This window comes from Leucoraja erinacea, chromosome 24 (genome assembly GCF_028641065.1).
Source record: "Leucoraja erinacea ecotype New England chromosome 24, Leri_hhj_1, whole genome shotgun sequence".
Taxonomy (NCBI): domain Eukaryota; kingdom Metazoa; phylum Chordata; class Chondrichthyes; order Rajiformes; family Rajidae; genus Leucoraja; species Leucoraja erinaceus.
This window is the reverse complement of record NC_073400.1, coordinates 18,149,968-18,174,754: the sequence shown is the minus strand read 5'-3', so window position 1 is coordinate 18,174,754 and position 24,787 is coordinate 18,149,968. Positions and strand designations below refer to the sequence as shown.

General features: G+C 42.6%; 1 protein-coding gene across 1 annotated transcript in view; it reads right to left on the bottom strand.

The window, feature by feature from the left end:
- Positions 1-2,920: 2,920 nt before the first annotated feature.
- The window catches only part of kif21b (kinesin family member 21B), a 113,633-nt gene continuing 91,766 nt past the window's right edge, over positions 2,921-24,787 (bottom strand). The window contains exons 29-35 of the mRNA XM_055654621.1: positions 23,359-23,495; positions 20,667-20,847; positions 17,595-17,759; positions 15,094-15,211; positions 13,657-13,827; positions 10,665-10,864; positions 2,921-5,252 (exon numbers count right to left, since the gene is read on the bottom strand). Coding sequence (XP_055510596.1) covers positions 5,165-5,252; positions 10,665-10,864; positions 13,657-13,827; positions 15,094-15,211; positions 17,595-17,759; positions 20,667-20,847; positions 23,359-23,495 — 1,060 coding nt within the window. The 3' untranslated portion in view covers positions 2,921-5,164. The remainder of the gene's footprint in view (positions 5,253-10,664; positions 10,865-13,656; positions 13,828-15,093; positions 15,212-17,594; positions 17,760-20,666; positions 20,848-23,358; positions 23,496-24,787) is intronic.

The following is a 24,787-nucleotide window of genomic DNA, read 5'->3' as shown; positions in this document are numbered from 1 at the left end:
TCCAAAAACCTCTTAAATGCCACCCTCATATCTGCCTCCACCACCACCCCTGGCAATGTGTTCCAGGCACCCACCATTCTCAGTGTAAAAAAGTTGCCCCGCACATCTCCTTTAAACCTTGCCCCTCATACCTTAAATCTATGCCCTCTCGTCTTTGACATTTCCACCCTGGGAAAAAGGTTCTGACTGTCTACCTATCGATGCCTCTCGTAACTAAAGGTTCCCGGGATGCGCAGTAGAGCCGAACAAAGATGCGAATGAAGCTGGACCTGGCGGGCCGCTGTCTGCAGGGGAAGCTCGGTAGCCGCTGAGATCGACCCCAAAGATCGGAGAGTGGAGGAGGAGGGAGCCGTTGGTGACAACAGACACGAGGAGTGGGCCGGTAGGGGAGGGACAGTGGTATTGCCCACAGCACCTTCAAGGTTGGCTGCAGGAGGTACCCCCGGGACACAAAGGCGTTTGGGTGAAGAGGGATGGCGGTACGCGGGCCAAGCCAGTTAAGGGCGATGGAGGAAGGGCTTACCTGGATCGGGAGCCGCTCCAGAACATCCAGCACTTTGGACTTTTTCTTTGTGTAAATGGTGGCAAGTTTTGGCGACTTGTGCATGTGTAAACTACGTGACAAAAAAGACCCAGAACCATTGAATTCTCCATACTTCTATCGGGTCACCCCTTAGCCTTTGATGCTCTAGAGAAACCAAACCAGTTGCCCCGCACAGCTCCTTTAAACCTTGCCCCTCACACCTTAAAACTATGCCCGCTCGTCTTTGACATTTCCACCCTTATTGCAAATACCCTCTAATTCAGACACCAGTGCAATGATAATAAGAATGTGTTATATATTAATAAGCATTACCATTTAACACTTTTATTTGAATGGAACAATATTTACATCTAACATTTATGTAACATCTTAAATAAATCTTTTTACATTAGATACAGTTTTTACAGATCGTATTTCTAAAAAGGTCTCACAGCTTAGTTTTTCTTTTACAGAAATATACAGGCGAAATAGTACACCTATAAAGGCACTTGGTATCTACGCTGTGACCTTATGATTAACACTGCTTCCAATATGGGTTGAATATCCGTCAGTATTTCTGAAAATGCAATTAATCTTGTCAAAGCTGACAAGCCCTCTGCCTCTCAATCTGTTCCATGGGAATTTTTCTCAATTTTAAAGTAGACATTTCCAACGGTTTACTTGGAAATTTCAGAAAATAACTTAGCAAAATGCGAGGGGTGTTGCCCAATATTAAGGCTTGATGCACGTTAAAAAGGCAAGCTGCATTTCCCACAGAAATTAGACGTTTGAGGGCTGTAAAATGTGTTGATAAAGCAATTATTTCACCAACACATTCACATGCATGCTATTCTAAGTAACAAGTATCATATCCTGTACAATTCCTATACATTAAAACAATTATTTTCCTCACAACTTGAGAACAAAATATTCTCAATGTCTGTGTTTTTTACTGAATCCACTCCTAGGATTTCTTTACGAGATAGTTTAAACTAGACACCAAATAATTTTCCCAGTATCCCAAACAAAAATAAGTTTGCAAAATTGCCAAACAAATTTCAATGAGTTTTAACAATAACAGCTGAAGTCAATTAAAGCCTAAAAAATACTGTCAAGACAAACATACAACATATATCCAAAATACAGCAGTTACATTCACAACATTAGTTTGCCTACTACTGATGTCTAAATCTAATTATTTAACCACGCTTTCCTTTCAAAATAGCATTGTTATCATTGGCTTGATGTCAAGTCAAGTAGTGTCATGGAACACTAGTACAGCTTCATTCTTTAAAGACCACTGCAAGAATTGAAAGAGGAATTGTACTGATTCTAACCAATGTATCAAGGCAACATGATACTTAACTGTGGGTATTATCAGTTTCAGTATTCCTTTATTCAGTATTCCTGCGGAGGCAGGTGATATGGGGAGAAGGCAGGAACGGGGTACCGATTGGGGATGATCAGCCATGATCACATTGAATGGCGGTGCAGGCTCGAAGGGCCGAATGGCCTACTCCTGCACCTATTGCCTATTGTCTTTCAGTTTCTTGAACATCAACTCTGTTGTATTACAGTAAGTTTTGCCAACTACCACAATGCAATAAAAAACTACATTTCTATTTATCAGCAATTCTGAATTCTAGGCTGCAATAAGCAACGGACAACAAATATTCAAGTCACAATTTAAATAGTCAACTCCTTTGAATGGCTCAGTATTTTGTTTATGGCACAGTACAGCAGTCAAATTATATTGAAGATAGACACAAAATGCTGGAGTAACTTAGCGGGACAGACCGCATCTCAGGAGAGAAGGAATGGGTGACATTTCGGGTCGAGACCCTTCTTCAGACTGATGTCAGGGGAGTGGGAGGTACATGGATAAGGAAGTGTATAGATAAGGAAGTGTAAGGTGTGAAAACAGGAGAAAGGGAATGGCGATCAAGGAAAATGTAGAATAGATCATTGTTAGCTGGGAGAAGGTAACAACAAAGCAAACAGAGATAGAATGTAGTCGTGACAGTAAGACTGGCCGGAGAACTGTGAAGGGGGAGGGGAGAGAGAGGGAAAGCAAGGGTTATTTGAAGTTAGAAAAGTCAATGTTCATACCACTGGGGTGTAAGCTGCCCAGTGTGAATTAAATCAAAGGTGTAAGTCAAATTATATTACTATGTGTTCTAGAACAATAGGAACTGCAGATGCAGGTTTACCAAAAAGGACAAAAAGTGCCAGAGTACCCCAGCGGGTCAGGCAGCATCTCTGGAGAACATAGATAGACAACGATTTGGGTCAATAACCTTCTTTAGGAAAAAGCTCCCAACCCAAAATGTTCATGTTCTCCAGAGATGCTGCCTGACCTGCTGGGGTACTCTGGCACTTTGTGTCCTTTTTGGTAAACCAGCATCTGTAGTTCCTTGTTTAAGTCTGAAGAAGGGTCTCGGCCTGAAATGTCACCTATTCCTTCACTCCATAGATGCTGCCTCACCCGCTGCGTTTCTCCAGCATTTTTGTCTACCTTCTGTAGTTCCTTGTGTTTCTAAGGTTTAAACAAGGATTCTATTCACTGAAGGGCATTACCTTGGTCTATAGGGCAAAAAATGAGATACAGCTCTGAAAACACATAAATAAGCTTCAATGACACAGGTAACTTAATTTTGTGTAGAAGAGAGAAAAAAACATGGATCTTTCTGTTGTGTGGGGAAAAAAATTACATCCATCTACTTACAAAACACACTTTGTTTTGGAGAAGTTAGAGGTGGCCAAGCCAAAAAACCTGTTCATTTCAACAAATCCAATTCCACAGTTGTCACACTGTGGAATTGGATTTCTAAATCACAACTAGTCTAGATTTATTTGTTGTAAGACCCTGAAGTTATCTAATAGATCTAATGTATATAAATAACTGACCTATAACTTCCTGCGTTTAATCATTGTCTGCAAAATTTTGGATTGCAAAATGCCACAGGAAAAGACCCCTGAAAAGAATGGCCATTCTTTAAGTATGTATCATCATTAATTTTAGAACAGAATTACCTGGTTTTGGAGATTAGATTCAGGAAGCGATTAAGTCCAGATACATTTAAAATCTTTGGATGATTCACCAAACCGTTGACAATGGAATCCATCAAGAGCATTATAAACAAATGAGTTTTGTTTGGATATTCGGTTCCATTTAGTTAGAAGTGAACATGCATATTGTAGGGGAAGAAATATAGAATTAAAGGCAGAGATTGAAGATATGTGATATGGATGATTGGAATATCTTATAGTCACTGCATCTGCAATAACTGCTGAGATTACAATTTACATTATCCAAATCAATAGACTTGGATAATGTAAGTCACACCAAGCCCAAGGTTTTAAGATTGTAGTTTTTTTTGCCTTAGAGATATGAATACATCTGTTAAATTATTTGTCTTTAATGGTATTTCAAGACATCCCTCAAAATAAATCTATATTTGAATACTGTACTTAGAACCACAATGTTTTTCACTGAAGATAAAGATAATTGTTGTCAAGTGTGCTGACATACCTTTATGAAAGTTAATTCCATCAGTTTAGCTCGGAGAGGTCAGAGACAGTGATCGGAGACATCCAACTAGTCTCGATTTATTTGTAGTAAGACCCTGAAGTTGTGCTTTTATCTAATAGTTTTAGCAGTGCTTGCAATAGCAAACACCAGTTTACTACTTATGATGATAGACGTCATATCCTGAAGGACAATTATTTTCATTCAAGCAACTGTCCTATGAACCTGTCTCTGAAATGCTACAATGGGATGCATGGTACAGTAAAGCCAAATTAAGAACTCACACTTGCACACTTCATTGCAGAGAAGAAATGTTACTTAGTGAAGTATGGTTGATTATCCATCATTTGGATAAGAACAGCCAATCTGAGGTTCTGATTTTCCGGGAAGGATTTATGTAATAATGGCAGTGGCAGAACACTGGCCCTATGAATATTTAGACATAATAGTTTTTGACCGCATGGGCTCACAGTATGAATTACAATATCTGATCCAAAGCAGCACTGTAAGACCATATCATTGTGCAGCCCCTGTTTTGTTTTCTTTTGGAAGAGTCACCAAACCATTGACAATGGAAGCCATCTAGAGCAACATTGTCCTTGTCCAGCTTTGGTGGTCCAGTTGACTAGAACTTGTTGGGTTTCCACATCCAAAGCCTGGTTCAACATCTCCGTTCTTCTTTGGTGGAAGTCATCACCTTCCAATTACACTGCTGTGGCAAAATGAAGATTAGTGAATGTGAATCTGGAGGACAAGATCACAGAAGGAATCTGCGGAATTATTAATAGTACATAGATTAATGTAGGAAATGAAACATAATTTTGTTCTTACATGTGCAGAAAAGGCACCAAGCTTTTGTCAGATTTATAAAGCTGCAGTGCGATTCAAAATGTTTGTTGCTATGACGATTTCACTGTTTGTGCTGTTGAGAATTATATTTGTGGCCCGATCCTTGCAAAGATTACTGCTCGCAGTCCCCATCTTGCTACACAATAATTCCCAATGTTTTTCTTCTTCAGCTGAGAAATCCTTGGCTGGCCGCTTTCCAGTTCATTCTCTCACTGTTCTCCTCAAAGAATAGTTTATGGCATGAAGTGCACCCTTGGATGGTGTCAAGAGAGTTCCTGGCCGCTGTCTCTAATGTCCATAACGTACCCGTTTTTTAATCCTTTAGCAGTCCAAGTTTTTATTCTACAGTCACTGAAAGAAATGGTAAAGACACTTTAAGAAATCAAATAACAGCAGTCAGCTATCTCGGCTTCTTATCACACAAATATACATAACGAACAATGCCATGCATAACAATTTCAGATCACTTGATAGATGCTTTGTGGGCAGTGAGCTTTTTATTACAAAACTAAATCAGCTCACTTTACATCAGAAAATATCAAAAGATCTCATAAAATCAAATCACCATGGGCATGAGCACCAACCATACCCAATTACTAGATTCCACCTTGACATTTGTCATCTGCTGAGCATTTTCAGCAGACTCGGCAGAACTTTGAAGAGCTTCTTCTGAATAGCTCTCAAGAGCATATACAGGGAAATATCTTTCTAATCACTCTTTCTTTTGTACTTGTGCTTGTCTTGATTCTATTCATGCAAAATACTAGTCAAATTATTGGAATACAGGTAAATGCAAACCAAAGCTTTTCACTCTTTCATGGTACACGTGACAATAATAAACCCAAATAAACACAGACAGCCAACTCATCTCATTATTTTCCGGTCAAATACTTAATTTAGATTGGTGCTCTTTAAACTTCAGAGATTACAGCACGGAAAGAGACCTTTCGGCCCACCGAGTTCGTGCCGATCAGCGATCACCCTGTACAGTAGCACGATCCTACACACTAGGGACAATTTTACAAAACCCAATCAACCTTTAAAACCTGTAGGTTTTTGGAGTGTAGGAGGAAACTGGAGCACCCGGAGAAAACTCATGCGTCCACAGGGACAATGTGCAAACTCCGTACAGACAGCACCTGCGGTCAGGACCGAACCCGGGTCTCTAGCGTTGTCAGGCTGCAACTCTCCCGCTGCACCACTGTGCCGCCTTACTCATTCCTATTTAAGGATAGGAAACTCTTAGAGGGAGTTGGACCAAATGCGGGCAAATGGGACTAGCTTAGATGGGGCCTCTTGGAGGAGTTGGACCAAAACAATGTTTCCGTGCTGGATGACTCCAGAACTCTAAAACACAACCAGTTCTTGATGGCATATTCTACTCATCCTTCCAAACTTCTAGCATTTAGTTGGTGTAACATTATAACTTTACCTCTAAACATGCATAAAATCAGACACAGTTGTAAGAGTAACACTATCCTTTTTTATGAGTAAGAAAATAATCAAATATATATTTGATTATATTCTTACTACAGGTACTTTCATATGATATTCTGGAAAGTCAAGCTATATATATAATCAAGAGGAAGTTTACAATGATAAACTTTAGTTTACAGAGGAATTTGAAATTATAGCATTTTCCCCATTTATAAAGTAACGTGGATATAGATATGTGACTTTTACACAGTTTTAGTGTAAACAGGCTAAATAAAAGCATAGGATACAAAATCATACAGATTTAGATATTTTTTTAAACAATTTTATCCACTTCCAAGTCTTTACATTATAATCTCCTCCTGCACTCGTGTTGCATCTGTCAGATTGATGGCCGGAGTTATCTGATGTTATACACACAATTAAGCGGAAATTAAAAGTGTGAAATTAGGTGGCCAGCATGTGTCCTTCTGCAGATTGAAGAACCCTCACCAGTGTTCCTCTCACTCACTCGGGATACCTCGGTTGTCAAGACACCCCACTTCACACAATTTAAGATGGTGCTCAACACCTTCGTCTTAGCATGCGCGATCTCCTGGTTGCCGAGCATTTTAACTCCCATTCCCATTCCCATACTGATCTGGGTCTTCTTCACTGTCAGAGTGGGGCCACACGCAAATTGGAGGTCAGCACCTCATATTTCGTTAGGGCAACTTAAAACTCAGCAGTGTGAATAGTGAATTGTCTAATTTCAAGAAATACTTGCATTCCCTCTCTCCATCCCTCCCCCACTCTAGTCGTTCTGCTAGTTTCACTGTTTGTGTCACTTTATCACCTCGTCCACAGCCAACAATGGACCATTGTGGGGTCTACCTTTCTCGAGTCATCGGTGCTGGCTTTGATTTGTCCTGAACCTTTACGTATATCTTGTTTCCCTCTCCCCTCTCAGTCTGAAGAAGGGACTCGACTTAAAATGTCACCTATTCCTTTTCTCCAGGGATGCTGCCCTGACCCGCTGAGTTACTCCAGCACTAAGTGTCTATCGTAAGATGATGCAGTGTCATTGCGGTAACATCTATGCCAATGCACTTTGCTTGTCTCTGTGTTTGAAGACTCTGAGAGGGCGTTCACTGTCCTAATGCCACAACTAGACCACCACCATCTGGTTGATTTCCTTACATGATCACCAATTCACATTGTTGGCCATCAATGAAAGCACCGAAGAACTCTTCTGGAGAAGAGTTGACCAAGAGGTATTGGGTTTTCAGATTAAATTAAATCCCGTTGATAAAACGTAATACCGATTTTGAAAACCCGCTGGGTTAATGTTCAACATGGCGCACATGGTTTCACGACTTTTGCTTTAATTAGAAAGTTTTAGTAGACAAACCACTGTACCGATGAGCAGCGAAGATGAACTAAGTGCAGAGAAGAGCAGAAATCAGGGGTTTAAGGTATGCTACTGGCACGGCTCTTAATGGCAAGGACACGTCGAGGTAAACAAGGAGTAAGACCCGCCACATAATTCCATAGCTTTACCCGGCAATCACTGCAGCAGAAAGGAAAGAGAAAAAAGAGAGACAGAGATATAATGCAAGTATGAAAGATGCAAGAGAGAAAAAGACGCAACCAGTAGATGTCTGATTCCCGTCCCCTTTCATCTATATCCCTTCTCTCCTCCCCTTCTCCTTTATTTCATGTTCATAAGTTATAGGACCAGAATAAGGCCATTCGGCCGATCAAGTCTACTTCACCATTCAAACATCTATCTTTCCCTCTCAACCCCATTCTCCTGCCTTCTCCCTATTACCCCTGACACCCTTACTAATCAAGAATATTCCAATCTGCGCCATTGGCATGGCCTCCACAGCCATCTGAGGCTGTTCCGTCCTCTGGCTTCCCATTTCACACTTCTTATCTCACAGGCTTTTGTCTCCTTTACATCTCTGGCCTTCAACCTTCAAATTGTTCTGTTTTGGGACATATGACAATAAAATACAATTGACCTATCTGCCAAACACCCCCCGCACTTGTATCCACCTATCACTTAGAAACAAGGAACTGCAGATGCTGGTTTCCATAAAAAGACACAGAGTGCTGGAGTAACTCAGTGGGTCAGGTAGTTTCTCTGGAGAACATGGATGGCAATGATAGGACCATTCTTCTTGAAACGTTACCTATCCATATTCTCCTGGGATGTTGCCTGACCTGCTGAGATACTCCAGCACTGTGATTTTTTTTCCACATCACTTGTCTGGCTTGGTCCTGCCCCCTCCTCTCTAGCAGCTTCCCTCCCACTTTATTACAATCAGTCATAAGAACGGTCCCAACCCTTCCATGTCCTCCAGAGATGCTGCCTGACCCACTGAGTTACTCCAGCAGTTTGCCTTTTTTTTTGTAAACCAGCATCTGCAGTTCCTTGTGTCTACCAGAATTATCTTCTTTTTAATTATCCAATTATTGAATGAATACCTATGCTCTTCAGGAAAACATTATTGTGATCAGAAAAAAGCATGTCATTTTTTCCCATCCTGTCATCAAAAGCAGCTGATAGTGTTAAGCCGGGTAAGACACAAGTAAAGCAACATAAGACACTTTGGGTGTATTATGGATGGAGTCAACAGATGGATGATGCAAGGAAAATACTAAGATTTGTCAATTAATGCTAAACATTTACGAAAGAACCTAATGGGAGATACTTAAGTTTGTTCTTGTTTCGAATGATTATTGGAGAACGTGGTTTCTCAAAGAATCCCCAATTTTGATGCTGGAGTAACTCAGTGTGTCAGGCAGCTGCTCTGGAAAACATGGAAAGGCGATTTTTCGGGTCGGGATCCTTCTTCAGACTCAGTCTGAAGTTCATAAGATACGAGCAGAATTTGGCCATTTGGGCCATCAGATCTACAACGGCCATTCAATCATGACTGATCTATCTTTTCCTCTCAACCCCATTCTTCTGCTTTCCCCCCATAACACCTGTGCAAATGAAGAATCTGTCAATGTCTGTCTTAAAAATATCCATTGACTTGGCCTCCACATTCCACAGATTCACCAACATCCGGCTAAAAAAATTCCTCCTCATAGATCTCAGAGCACATTTGAAGAAAGTTCTAAAGAAAGTCAGAAAAGTTCTTCAGTCTGAAAGGTCCCAACCAGAAACGTCATCTATCCATGTTCTCCAGAGATGCTGCCTGACCCGTAGAGTTACTTCAGCACTTTGTGTCTTTTGCTGACAATGCCGGCATCTGCAGCTCTTGGTGTCTACTCTGGTGACAAATGTATGTTGTGAGCAACATCTGGCCAATAAACATAAGGATGGTTGGGAAGTCTAACTGTCCCCGTGACACTGCCAGCTTTTACCCCATGTAACTGTACAGATGCTTATGACCCCATCGAAAGTGGAAGCCTCAAACATCTGCAAAGTTGATGGTCTCATTCAGGGCAGCTGCACTTCACCGAAACCAGTATCTGGGTGGGAGATCTCCCTGGTACAACTGTGTTGTGACATTTAGTTGCTAATCCAGTGGACCTGTGCATGTGGAATCGAAGGAACGCCTGTAGCTGAAGGATACAAGCAAACATGATTATTCAAAATGTAATCCACTGGATAAAATGAATGGAGCCGATGCAGCATAACACCTCAAAGTTAAAATGAAACTTAAAAAAAATCAAAGATTTATTGCTCCAATCTCTTTAATTCAGGAATCCAAAAGCAATCTTGTTCATAAATGCATAAGTTCTAGGAGCACAATTAGGCCATTCGGCCCATCAAGTCTACTCCACCATTCAATCATGGCTGATCTATCTTTCCCTCCCAACCCCATTCTCCTGCCTTTGTCCCATCACCCCTGTCACCCATACTAATCAAGAATTTGTCAATCTCCGCCTTAAAAATATCCATTGATTTGGCCTCTACAGCCTTCTGTGACAATGTTTTCATTAAATCCAAGAGATTAAATTCATCGTAACAGTTTAAAAGTGTTAATTTCTAATAGCAGTTTTTAAAATGCATCACAAATTATAGGGAAAGAAACCAAGACTGTCCATATTCTGAAACTTCTCCTCTACTTTCCCCAGCATAAAACAAGTGTTCCCTTTCTTGGCAAAGATGCTTGTAAATAATTGAAGTATTAATGACACTCAACGTTATATTTTTGCACTAAAATGTTGTTCAACGTTATATCTTTGCACTGAAATGTCCCCTTTATCCTTTTGTGCACACTGTAGGTGGCTTGATTGTACAGGCTTGTCTTGACTGGTTAGCTTGCAAACAGAAGCATTTCACTGTACCTCAGCACATGTGGCAATCATAAACTAAACTAAACCTACCTGGATGCAGTGAAAATCCTGCTGGAGTTTGTGCAGATGGCATTAATAGGACTGTCATGCCCTCTGATCTCTCCCAGCAGGGTGAAGTTGTCGATGTTCCAAACTTTAAGTATTCCCCCTCGGCAACCACTTAGCAACATGTCACGACCTGGGACAAATGCCAGCGCGCACACCCAATCTTTGTGAGCGTTTGGGATTTGCTAAATAAAATTAAAGTAACATGAATACTTACTTTTACATGGAAATATAACAATTCTCATCACAATCTTTGAAGAAATACTCATCTAAGGAGATTTTTGCCATTTTATAATTTGAAATTTATTATAACAGATAGGGAACCGTTAGAGCGATGTGGGCTTGACGGGCAAGTGAGACGAGCTTAGATGAAGCCACTTGGTCGGCATGGTCAAGTTGGGCTGAAGGTCCTGTTTCCGTGTTGTATAACTCTAATGCTACTGAAGATTAATATATTTTAATAGAAATCGAGCATTTAGTTTAGAGATACTGTGTGGAAACAGGGTCTTCGGCCCACCCAGTCCTTGCTGACCATTGATCCCCCGTACACTAGTTCTATCCTACACACTCGAGGCAGTTTACAGAAGCCAATTAACCTACAAACCTGCACGTCTTTGGATTCTGGGTGGAAACCAGTGCACGTGGGGAAAACCCTTGCGGTTACGGGGAGAATGTACAAACTCCGTACAGACAGTACCTAAAGTTAGGATCGAACGCGGGTATCTGTTGCTGTAAGACAGCAAAGCTGCCGCTGCATATAAATACTCATCTTTAAAGTGATTTTTGTTTGGTCATCTTATAATTCACAATATTTTACATAGATAGGAAAGGTTTGGAGGGATGTGGGCCAAACAATAGCATAAATGGGACATCTTGGTCGGCATTGACGAATTATGGCATTAATAGGACTGTCATGCCCTCTGATCTCTCCCAGCAGGGTGAAGTTGTCGATGTTCCAAACTTTAAGTATTCCCCCTCGGCAACCACTTAGCAACATGTCACGACCTGGGACAAATGCCAGCGCGCACACCCAATCTTTGTGAGCGTTTGGGATTTGCTAAATAAAATTAAAGTAACATGAATACTTACTGTTACATGGAAATATAACAATTCTCATCCCAATCTTTGAAGAAATACTCATCTAAGGAGATTTTTGCCATTTTATAATTTGCAATTTATTATAACAGATAGGGAACTGTTAGAGGGATGTGGGCTTGACGGGCAAGTGGGACGAGCTTAGATGAAGCCACTTGGCTGGCATGGACAAGTTGGGCTGAAGGGCCTGTTTCCGTATTGTATAACTCTAATGCTACTGAAGATTAATATATTTTAATAGAAATCGAGCATTTAGTTTAGAGATACTGTGTGGAAACAGGGTCTTCGGCCCACTCAGTCCTTGCTGACCATTGATCCCCCGTACACTAGTTCTATCCTACACGCTCGAGGCAGTTTACAGAAGCCAATTAACCTACAAACCTGCACGTCTTTGGATTCTGGGTGGAAACCAGTGCACCAGGGGAAAACCCTTGCGGTTACGGGGAGAATGTACAAACTCCGTACAGACTGTACCTAAAGTTAGGATCGAACGCGGGTATCTGTTGCTGTAAGATGTAAGACAGCAAAGCTGCTGCTGCATATAAATACTCATCTTTAAAGTGATTTTTGTTTGGTCATCTTATAATTCACAATATTTTACATAGATAGGAAAGGTTTGGAGGGATGTGGGCCAAACAAATAGCATAAATGGGACATCTTGGTCGGCATTGACGAATTGGGCTGAAGGGCCTGTTTCCACACAGTATTAAACTAAATTAAACTAAAAGCATGATTTCTATTAACAGATAGATCCATCTTCAGTAGCATTAGACATACAACACGGTAACAGGCCCTTCAACCCAACCTATCCATGCCGATCAAATTCTCCATCTAAGCCAGTCCCATTTGCCCGTGTCAAGCCCACATCCCTCTAATCGTTTCCAGTCCATGTAATAAATTGCAAAATATAAAATGATAAAAATCTCCTTAGATGAACATTTCTTCTTAGAGTTGTATGACTCTAATGCCACCCAAGAAGGCCCATATCCCTCTAAACACCCCTATCCATGTACCTGTCTAAATGACTTCCCATCATTTGATTTCATGGATTTGGGGGGGGGGGGGCAAGTGGTGCAGCGGTAGAGTTGCTGCCTTACGGCGCCAGAGACCTGGGTTCGATCCCGAGTATGGGTGCTGTCTGTATGGAGTTTGTATGTTCTCATGACCATGTGGGTTTCTTCCGGGTGTTCCGGTTTCCTCCCACACTCCAAATACGTACAGGTTTATAGGTTAATTGGCTTTGGGTAAAACATTGTAAATTGTCCCTAGTGTGTGTAGGACAGTGTTAGTGTATGTTTGCTGTTTAACGCAGACTCAGAGGTCCGAAGGGCCTGTTTCCGTGCTGTGTCGCCAAAATCCAAAATCAAGATGGGAACACTGTGTGAAATATCCAAATTTACAAATGGCATGGTGCTGGCTAAAAGCCCACACGAGATGCAGATACTATTAGTGACAAGAATCACGATGAGTGGGTTCAATAGTTGTGGATAAAGAAAGGTAAAGGCATGCAACAAGATTCCTCCTTGAACATAAATATTTGACTTTAGACTTTAGAGATACAGCGCGGGAACAGGCTCTTTGGCCCGAGTCCACGTCGAGCAGTGATCACCCCAGTGACCAGTGTACACTAACATTATTCTACACACTAGGGAAAATTTACAATTTACAGAGCCTATTAACCTCCAAACCTGCACCTGGAGAAAACCCATGTGGTCACAGGGAGAATGTACAAACTCCGTACAGACAGCACCCGTAGTCAGGATCGAACCCGGGTCTCTGGTGTGGTAAGGCAACAATTCTACCGATGTACCGCTTGCTTTTAGAAAAAAACTTATCTGAAGTCTCCTGTTTTAAAGGCAGAGTCAGGGATCCATTTGCGCACCTGTATTAGTTCTTGTCCTTCCAAGTCCCATTTTTTGATTCCATTGTCTCTCGATCCACTAAACAGGATGTCTCCATGGATTCCCAGAGATTCAATCCCGTCGTAGTGTGGAGGCTCAAAATTATGTGTGGGACCAACATTTCCCAGAGTACTCTCAGCTATTTCAAACTTCTGCAGAGCAAATACATATTTGTTAGTACTTGAACATCTAAACATATTCCAAGATAATTTAAAAAGAATATAGAGTTCTGCAGATTAAACTCTGAAGAGATATCAGGCTAGAAATTTCAGATGCTGGAGTAACTCAGCATCTCTGGAGGGCATGAATAGGTGATGTTTTGGGTTGGTTTTAGATTGATTTTTTTTTGTAAATCAGCATCTGCAGTTCCTTTAATCCACATTCTCCTGCTCTGCAGCAAAGTCTCAAAGTATGCTTTCTTTGAAGAGGTTCTCCTCCGCTCTAGATCAGTCTGAAGGGTCCTGACCTAAAACATCACCATCCAATGTTTTCCAGAGATGTTGCCTGACCTGCTGAGTTACTCCAGCACATTGTGCCTTTTATGTAAACCAGCATCTGCATTTCCTTGTTTCTACAGGTTTTTGATGACTGAATGCCAGGAGCCTTGGAGTTCATCAGCGGGGAATGGATTCTGGAGGGATTGTCCAGATGACATTTCAGTCTTGATAGAAGTATTTAAAATTATGGGAGGCATAGATAGGGTGTCTTATCTGTGTAGACCAGAACAATTTTACCCAGGTTGGAAAGGTCAAAGCCTAGAGGACACAGCTTTAAGGTGAGAGGGGAGATGTGGTTTTACACAGCGAATGGTGGGTGCCTGGAACACACTGTCGGGATGGTGGTGGAGGCAGATATGATGGTGACTTTTAAGAGATTTTAGTTAGGCACATGGATGTGCAGGGAATGGGGGAGATGTGGTTCACATGCAGGTAGAGGGGATTAGTCTAACCATCGTGTTCAGTATGGGCATTGTGGGCCGAAGGGCCTGTTCCTGTGCTATGCTATTTAATGAATCTAAAAAGGGGGATATGGGGAGTCTCCTCCTAGTTCCTATGTTCGTGTAATCTCACTTGTTAATCTTTTCTGTAGGCAGAGCAGTGCATGATACCGATCATGTGAAGGCTGAGTGTAAAGAAGAGTCCCGACCTGAAACGTTGTCTCTCTATTCCCTGCACAGATGCTGCTTGACCCTCTGAATTCCTCCAGCAGATAGACACAAAATGTTAGAGTAACTCAGCGGGTCAGGCAGCATCTCTGGAGAAAAGGAACAGATGACATTTTTGCTCGGAGCCCTTCTTCAGACTGAATGATAAAGGTCTTCCAGCACTTTGTGTTTTAGATACCATGAAGGTTTGCGTCAGGGAGCAGGGAGAGAGTGTGGTTCTGGGAGTGGAGCTTTGGGTCATGAAAAACCTTACCTTCACATAATGGTCTTTAGAGCCAGTGATGACCAAATCATGTTTAGCCGCTGCTCTCTCCACTGTGAGGCACATCACAGGACCAATGTGACCCATGAGTTTTCCTACAGGTTGAATTCTATAACAACGAATGAGAGATAAATTAGTACCAGCTGTAGGAAGAACCGTGGATGAAAGGGTCCCGATCCAAAATGTCACTCTTCCATTCCCTCCACTGATGCTACCTGACCAGCCAAGGGCTTTCTCCGGGAGGTCAGATTCCTCCCACATTTCAAAGACGTGCATGTTTGTCGGCTTATAGTTGGCGGTTCCTCCAGCACTTTGTGTTTTGTTCAAGATTCCAGAGTCTGCAGTTCCTTGTGTCTTCCAGGTCTCTGATATACTGCATGTAAACCCTGTGTGTCCTTCAATAGGTTTCCAAAGAACCAAATACCTCCTTCTACCCTGAGGAGGCATCATTCTGAAAGAACGCCAATATCTGAATCGCCACTTCAAGGGCAAAGTGCAATATCCTTTCGTAGAAATAAATCAAATGCATTGAAAGCGTTACATTATATAATTTAATTCTTAGAATCCATCCTAACTTGGCTGTGAGATTGTGCTGGGCAGATTTCTTTACTGGTCAGCAGGCACTGTGAGGCTGTCATATTACGGCAGGAATCGGTTTGACCAAGAAACACAGAAAGAATAGTGCCCTTGTCAAGACTTGGACAAGAATTTGGTTGTAATTGTATTTCAATGCACATGTTGCCTCTGTCTTCCTAAATGGTAGTAACCGCAGAGTTCTGAAGTACTGTCAAAGAAGACTTTGCAAATTGCTGCATTTTTATTTTAGTTTCGTTTATTGTCACATGTACTGAGGTACAGTGCAAACCTTTTTTTGTTGTCTGCTATCCACTCAGTGGAAAGACTGTACTTGGTTACAATCAAGCCGTCCAGAGTACACAGATACAGGATAAAGAGAATAACGTTTAGTGTAACATAAAGTCCAGTAAAGTCCAAGGGTCTCCAATGAGGTAGAAGGGATGTCAGGACCACTCCCTAGTTGGCGAGAGGACGGATCAGTTGCCTGATAACAGCTGGGAAGAAACTGTCCCTGAATCTGGGAATATTTTGGAGTTTCAAAAACTCTTTGTTGATGCCACCCCGTCTAACAAGTGGGGTGATGCCGTGACACTACTCATGTGCCGGGGAGATAGTGCAACAACTTCTGAAGTCAAAAGTTGGAGTCCAGCATAAACTATCGTAAAACATAGTCCAGTACAGATATACGCAGCGGTAGAGTTGCTGCCTTACAATGCCAGGGACCCCGGTTCAATCTTGACAACGGGTGCTCTCTGTACGGAGTTTGTACGTTCTCCTTGTGACCGTGTGGGTTTTCTCCGGGAGCTCCGGTTTCCTCCCACATTTCATAGACGTGCAGGTATGTACCTCTAAACTAAACTAAATTGATAACATATTGCAAAATATTAAAAAACTATGAACTAATATTTATTAGGCAACTGAACCATCCTATCAACAACTGGAGAGCGGTCCTGATCTACCATCTACGTCATTGGAGTCCCTTTGGACTATATTTAATTGGACTTTATCTAGCACTAAACGTCATTCCTGTTATCCTGTATCTGTACACTGTGGACAGCTCAATTGTAATCATGTGTAACCATATAACCATATAACAATTACAGCACGGAAACAGGCCATCTCGGCCCTACAAGTCCGTGCCGAACAAATGTTTTTTCCCAAAAAAGCTGGAGAAACTCAGCGGGTGCAGCAGCATCTATGGAGCGAAGGAAATAGGCAACGTTTCGGGCCGAAACCCTTCTCCAACTTTTTTCATAGATGCTGCTGCACCCGCTGAGTTTCTCCAGCTTTTTTGTGTAACCTTCTATTCTCCAGCATCTGCAGTTCCTTCTTAAACAAATGTTTTTTCCCCTTAGTCCCACCTGCCTGCACTCATACCATAACCCTCCATTCCCTTCTCATCCATATGCCTATCCAATTTATTTTTAAATGATACAAATGAACCTGCCTCCACCACTTCCACTGGAAGCTCATTCCACACCGCTACCACTCTCTGAGTAAAGAAGTTCCCCCTCATATTACCCCTAAACTTCTGTCCCTTAATTCTGAAGTCATGTCCTCTTGTTTGAATCTTCCCTATTCTCAAAGGGAAAAGCTTGTCCACATCAACTCTGTCTATCCCTCTCATCATTTTAAAGACCCCTATCAGGTCCCCCCTTAACCTTCTGCGCTCCAGAGAATAAAGACCTAACTTATTCAACCTATCTCTGTAACTTAGTAGTGTAGTCTTTCCACTGACTGCAATACATCAAAAGCTTTTCACTGTGCCTCTGTAAACGTGACAATATACAAAACCAAACTAACACAGTTACTTGTTTTTTAGATTTGTTAAAATAATTACATTCGCTGACAGACAATTAAACTCTGTCCCCTTACTATGGAAAAATAATGAGGCATGTTCCGGGAAAGTTCCTTACTTCTTAAGGTCCCAGATGCGAACACAGTTACCAGTTGCAGCGTAGAGGAGAGTGCCTGTGGGGTTCAGCGCAATCTGGTTGATCTGGTGTTCACCTTGTGCAATGCTCACCGTGCGACTGACTGTTCCTGTACATGCATCACCTGAAGTTACTTGACCAGAGGATCTGATCACAGGAAAAAACTGACAGTTAGTAGTCTTCAAATGTTAATGCAGAATGCCCCGCACATCTCCTTTAAACTTTCCCCCTCTCATCTTATAGCCCTCTAGTGTTAGTCATTTCCATCCTGGGAAAAAGCTTCTGGCTGTCTACCAGGCACTCACTACTCTTGGTGTTAAAAAAAACAACTTGTCCTATGCAAGTTGAACTTTGAACTTTAAACGTTGCCATTGTCACCTTAAAGCTATGCCTTCTAGTCTTTGACATTTCCATCCTGGGGAAAAAAGGTTCTTATTGTCCACACTAACTCTGCCTCTCATAACTTTATAAACTTCTATCAAGTCTCCCCTCAACCTCTGGCGTTCCAGAGAAAACAATCCAAGTCTATCCAACCCCTCCGTGTTGCCGAAACGCCCAATTATTATCACACCAATGCAAGCGGCAAAACCCAACCCCTGACCTCCGGAATTCCTTCTGTAAACAGCTTCAGCTCCTACCTTTCCCTTTACCTTCAAGATTCTCCTTAAAAGTGCCCACATTTGGAGTATTGTGTTCAGTTTTGGTCATCTTGATATAGGAAAGATGACGAATAGAGTTCAGGACCCGACTAGTTCAGAGAAGATTTGCAAACACATTACCTCGACATGAGGGCATGAGCTACAGGGAGAAGTTGGGCAGGCTTGGGCTTTATTTCTTGGAGCACAAGAGGCTGAGGGGTGATCTTATAGAGGTGTATAAACTCACGAGGGGGATAGATAAGGTGAATGCACAGAGTCTTTTTCTCAGGGAAGGTAAATCCAGAACCAGAGGATACAGGTTTAAGGTGACGAGGGGAATATTTACTGGGAACCTGAGGGGCAACTTTTTCTCTCAAAGAATGGTGGGTATATGGAACAAGCTGCCAGAGGAGGTAGTTGAGGCAGGTATTATACAGCATTTAAAGAACACACTGGTACATTGATAGGAAAGGTTTAGAGTGCTATGGGCCAAACGGGTGAAAGTTGGACTAGCATAGATGGGGCGGCTTGATCAGCATGGGCGAATTGGGATGTTGGGCCTGTTTCTGAGCCGGTTGACTCCATGACATTACCTGGATTTCATTCTATTCAGCCTCAGGGATTTCAAGAAGTTATTTGCTACCTGCAGAATATCACACCTGCACAAGTTCCAGATGTTGTGAAATAATTCCATGAGCTTCTGATCTTAGAGCCATACAGATGCACAACATTGGAAACAAGCCCCTCGACCCACCCTGTCCAAGTTGACAGATTAGTCTAGTCCCACCTGCCTGCATTGGCCCATAGCCCTCTAAACCCTTCCAATCCATATATCAGTCTGAATGTCTCAATTTTATCTGCTTCTACATAATTGAAAGTCATCGAGCAAGGTCTTCACACTAAAAGTTACTTTTCTGCAGAAATGTTCATTAAGCTCCTTGGATCTAGAAATATTACTTGCAAAATTAAGCAGTTTCATATCGAATATTCTTCAGCACAGGTACAGACCCGTCGGCCCACAATATCTGTGCCAAATATGACACCAAGCCACATAATCCAAATCCCTCCATTCCCTGCATATCCATGTGCCTAAACAAAAGCCTCTTAAACACCACCATCGTATCTGCCTCCACCACCACCCCTGGAAGCACGTTCCAGGCTCCTACCACCCTTTGTGTAAAATATTTATCCCATACATCTCCTTTAGAATTTGCCCTTCTCTCCTTAAGGCTATGGCCTCTAGTATTTAGTACTTCCATTCTAGGAAAAAGGTACTGACTCTAAATAACTGAGAAAGATTAAACGGAATATTCTACAGGTTTAGCGTATAGTAATATCCACAGCAGGAAATGTAACCACAAATGAAACATTCCCTTCTCCAATAAAAAGACATCGTCAAAGCCGCACCATCATCTCTCACGGGTGGACAGATACCAACATAGTACAGGTAATTGAACTTTGGAATCTGAGGAGACTGAAGAAGGTCCATCTGTCTCCTCAGATCCTGGTGAACTTCTACCGCTGCACCATCGAGAGCATCCTTACCAACTGCATCACAGTATGGTATGGCAACTGCTCTGTCTCCGACCGGAAGGCATTGCAGAGGGTGGTGAAAATTGCCCAACGCCTCACCGGTTCCACGCTCCCCTCCATCGAGTCTGTCCAAAGCAAGCGCTGTCTGCGGAGGGCGCTCAGCAAGGACTGCTCTCACCCCAACCATGGACTGTTTACCCTCCTACCATCCGGGAGGCGCTACAGGTCTCTCCGTTCCCGAACCAGCAGGTCGAGGAACAGCTTCTTTCCGGCGGCTGTCACTCTACTCAACAACGTACCTCGGTGACCCACCCCCCCCCCCCCCCCCCCCCCCCCCCCCCCCCCCCCGGACACTTATTATTTTTTATTCAAATCGTTTGCTATGTCGCTCTTCAAGGGAGATGCTAAATGCATTTCGTTGTCTCTGTACTGTACACTGACAATGACAATTAAAATTGAATCTGAATCTGGAATACGAAAACAATCACTCAGAAGACAGCCCATCATTTTGTGGAATGTAAAAAGACTGGTTGATCTGAATAAATTAACCTTGTATCATCTTTCTTATAACTTTACTGATGAACCTAAAGCTTTAGCAACATCCAAGACCATACGACCATACCAGCAGAATTGGGCCATTTAGCTCATCGAGTCTACTCCACCATTCAATCATGCAGGTCCCATCTTTCCCTCCCAACTTCATTCTTCTCCTCTCCCCGTAACCTGGGACGCCCATACTAATCAAGGACTATCAATCTCCGCATTAAAAATACCCAATGCCTTGGCCTCTTACGGCCAGCACATCCTCAGATAGGGCCCAAAATTGCTCAGACACTGCAGCAAATGGTGTCCTTTGAGACGTTAAGATGGAGAAAACTCTTACGTTAGTGTCTTGATGCATTTAGGGGCGTCTCGGATATCCCAGACTTTGATGTACGATGTAGACACAGTGAACACAAGGCTGGAGTAACCGCAGTATTTGACCGAGACCACGTTGTTCGGATGTCCTTTCAGGGTACTGATTTCCTGTCCCGTGGCCAGATTCCACACTTTGCAGGTCCGATCTAATGCAGGTACAGAGCACAAAACCACAGGGAACTCAGAAATCAAGAAGCAGGATATTTTTCATTATTCAACAAGATTCAAAGCAAATTTAAACAATATGAAGGGCATAGTGGTGAAACTGATTGAGCCACTACCTTACAGCACCAGAGACCTGGGTTTGATCCTGACCTGGAGTGCTGTTTGCTTGCGTTCTCACTGTGACAGCCTGGGATTCCTCCACATGCTCTGGTTTCCTCCCACATTCCAAAGATGTGCGGGTCTGTAGGTTATTTGGCCTCTGCATATTGCCTCTAGTGCGTAGGGAGTGGATGAGAAAGTTGGACACCATACAACTAGTGTGAACGGGTGATGGATAGTTAGCATGGACCTGTTGGGCCAAAGGGCCTGTTTCCACTCAGCCTCTCTAAACTAAATTTGATCTCTATTATAAAGTCTGAAAACATAACCGGAAAACAGCACGGAAACAGGTCCTTTGGCCTGCTGAATCCACGCCGACCAGCGATCTCCCCGTCCCCTAGCACTATCCTACACACTAGGGACAATTTACAATTTACAGATGCCTATGAACCTACAAACCTGTACATCTTTGGAGTATGGAAGGAAACTGGAGCTCCCAGAGAAACCCTGCTTGGCCAAAAGGAGAACATACAAACTTCGTACAGACAGCAACCATAGTCTCTGGCGCTGTAAGGCAACAACTCTGCCACTGTGCCACCCACAATTTGAACACAGATATTTTGTTGATCGCATCCTCCATTTCACTCTCATAAACAGGCTGTGCCATTGATCATATAACAGGCCACTGAACATCACAACGGGGATGATTTATACAAAATGCCTGTTTTTCATTGATTACAGCAATTATTTTAAAATCATGCTGTTCTTTGATTTAATCATTACTTATGTTTAATAGCACATTGCAAATGGTGCGAAGAATTATTTTTTTCCAATGTCATAATTGGAAGCTACAAAACCCCCAGAAATATATTATCTAAACCTTCACAGTTATTACTCTGATGCACTGTTGGTGTGACGTGACTAGCAGCATGGTAACACAGAATAGTATTGCACAGGAAAGGCCCTTCGGCCCACCATGTCTGTGCTGAACACGATGCCAAATGAGTCTCCTCTGTTTGCCCATCCTTCCACTCCCTGCATATCCAAGTACCTATTTAAACACCGCTATTGTATCTGCCTCCACCACCACCACCCCTGGCAGCGAGTTCCAGGCCCCCACCACTCTCTGTAAAAATTACTTGCCCTGCACATCTGCTTTAAACTTTGCCCCTTTCATTTTAAAGCTGTGTCCTCTAATTTAGTTTGGAGATACAGCGTGGAAACGGGCCCTTTGGCCCACCAAGTCCACGCCGGCCATCAATCACCTGTATACTAGTTCTATAGTATCCCACTTTCGCATCCTATATACTAGGGACAATTTACTGAAGCCAATTAACCTACAAGCCCCCACGTGTTTGGGATGTAGGAGGAAACCGGAGCACTGGGTGGAAACCCATGCGGTCACAGGGAGAACGTGTAAACTCCGTACAGACAGCAACCGAGGTCAGGATCAAACCTGGGTCTTTGGCGCTGTGAGGCAGCAGCTCCACCGCTGCACCACCGTCTCTGCTTATCACTTTCTACACTTTCATAGCAGATGTCATGTGTCAAGAAATGTGTTAAAATCACACTGTTAACCAACTGTGAGGCAAGCGCATTATCTTTTTTGTTTACTGTTACTTTGCTGTTTCATGGACAGCTAGGCTGAGATTGACAAAACGGTGTGTACATGGAATTATGAAGATTTGTTTGTTTGTTTGTTGTACAAGGGGGGCACTTTGTATCTGCTTTAGAAACATAGAAAATAGGTGCAGCTACAAGTAGGCCATTTGGTCCTTTGATCCATTCAATCATGGCTGATCATCCAAACTCAGTACCCCATTCCTGCTTTTTCCCCAAGGCCCTTTAATCTCAGTGGCTGCCTTCTCCTCCCTCCATGAGGAGGAATTTATTTAGCTGGGGGGTGGTGAATCTGTGGAATTCATTGCTGTGGAGGCCAAGTCAATGGGTATTTTTATAGCGATGTTTGACAGATTCTTGATTAGTAAGGGCATCAAAGGTTACAGGGAGAAGGCAGAAGAATGGGGGTTGAGAGGGAAAGAAAGATCAGCCATGATTGAATGGCGGAGTTGGAAAACCATGGTGGCGCAGTGGTAGAGATGCTGCCTCACAGCACCAGAAACTCGGGTTCGATCTATGGATGCTGTGTGTATGGAGTTTGTAGTTTTTCCCCATGACCGTGTGGCTTTTCACTGGGTGCTCCGGTTTCCTCCCACACTCCAAAGAAGTACAGGGTTGTAGGCTACTTAGCTTCGGTAAAGATTGTAAGTTGTCACTAGTGTGTAGGATAGTGCTAGTGTATGGCGGCGACTCGGTGGGCCGAAGGGCCTATTTCTGCGCTGTATCTCTAAACTAAACGAACGGCCTAATTTCGCACCTTATGAACTTATTACCTTTTGAACCGGTGAACAGCAGGTCATTGGTTGCATCAAGACACAGCACAGGTTTAGAATGTCCTTCAGCAACTGAAATGCACTGGAGGGGCGCAGTCCTGCCACCCTTGGTACCACCGACCGGATTAATAACACCCCTGAAGAAAAAACAGACCACAAGTAAGTAAATACTTTCAACTTGTGTCTTCTTCTCATGGCCGTGACTGATGTATTTAGAAATGGATTGTACTGAATATCAGAGTGCCTTTTAATGTTAAAAATAAAGAACTGCAAATGCTGGTTTACACAAAAGGGCACAAATTGCTGGAGTGATTCTGCAGGTCAGGTAGCATCTCCGGAGAACATGGAATGGTGAAATTTCAGATTGAGATCCTTCTGACTCCACCAATGGAGATCACACAGTATAAAGAAGTATCCCGAACCAAAATGTCACCTACCCAAGTTCTCCACTGATGCTGCCTGAACCGTTGAGTTACTCCAACACTTTATTTCCTTTTGCCTTTGACGCTACTTCCATTTTCCCACATGAAGGCTGATCACTTACGCAAAAACCTCAATATTCTTCCAAATGTTCTGTTTAGCCACTTACAACGTTCAGTGAAAATCAGCACAAAATGCAGATAATTTATCGAGAGTAAATGATCATCCATTTCCATACACCAGTTACGAGACAATTGAATGAGCTTGTATTAATACATTATTGTAAAATAAAATATTACATTTTCTACAAAGCAAACATTTTTGCCAAATGATAAAATTCATGCAACACCTAACAACTTGCATGCAATATATTTGATACAGTATGATAACCAAACGAATGACACACTGACACAGCGTTAGAGTCGCTGCCTCCAGAGATCTGGGTTCCATTCTGACTACGGGTGCTGGCTGTACAGAATTTGTTTGTATGTTCTTCCGTTGACTGCATGTGTTTTTTCCGGGTGCTCCGATTTCCTCCCACACTTCAAAGACGTTCAGGTTTGTAAGTTAATTGGCTTTTGCAAATTGTCCCTAATGTGTAATATAGAACTATGAGTAATCGCTGGTCAGCAAGGACTCGGTGGCCAAAGGGCATGTTTCCACGCTGTGTCTCTAAAACTAAAAACACTAAAACCAGTCTTGTGCCACTAATAGCATTCACTGAGATTCAATGGCAGGATGTCACTGAGGAAGATCAACTTTTGTTGGATGCATATATGACGCTAATGCAGACACCCCGCGTTTTACACGGAGAGTTATGTGTTTGCAAAGCACCATAAGGACTCTTGAAGGTTTACACCACTCTCTACAAACTCCACACCTGAAATCCCAATGCCTGCACCACAATAACAGACAAAAATGTCAGTGTAATCAGAGCGCTGCATTATCGGTGCAACAAAACCTGGAGAACATCGGGGTTAGGTTGGTTTCTAGGCCTCTGAATGGTCCT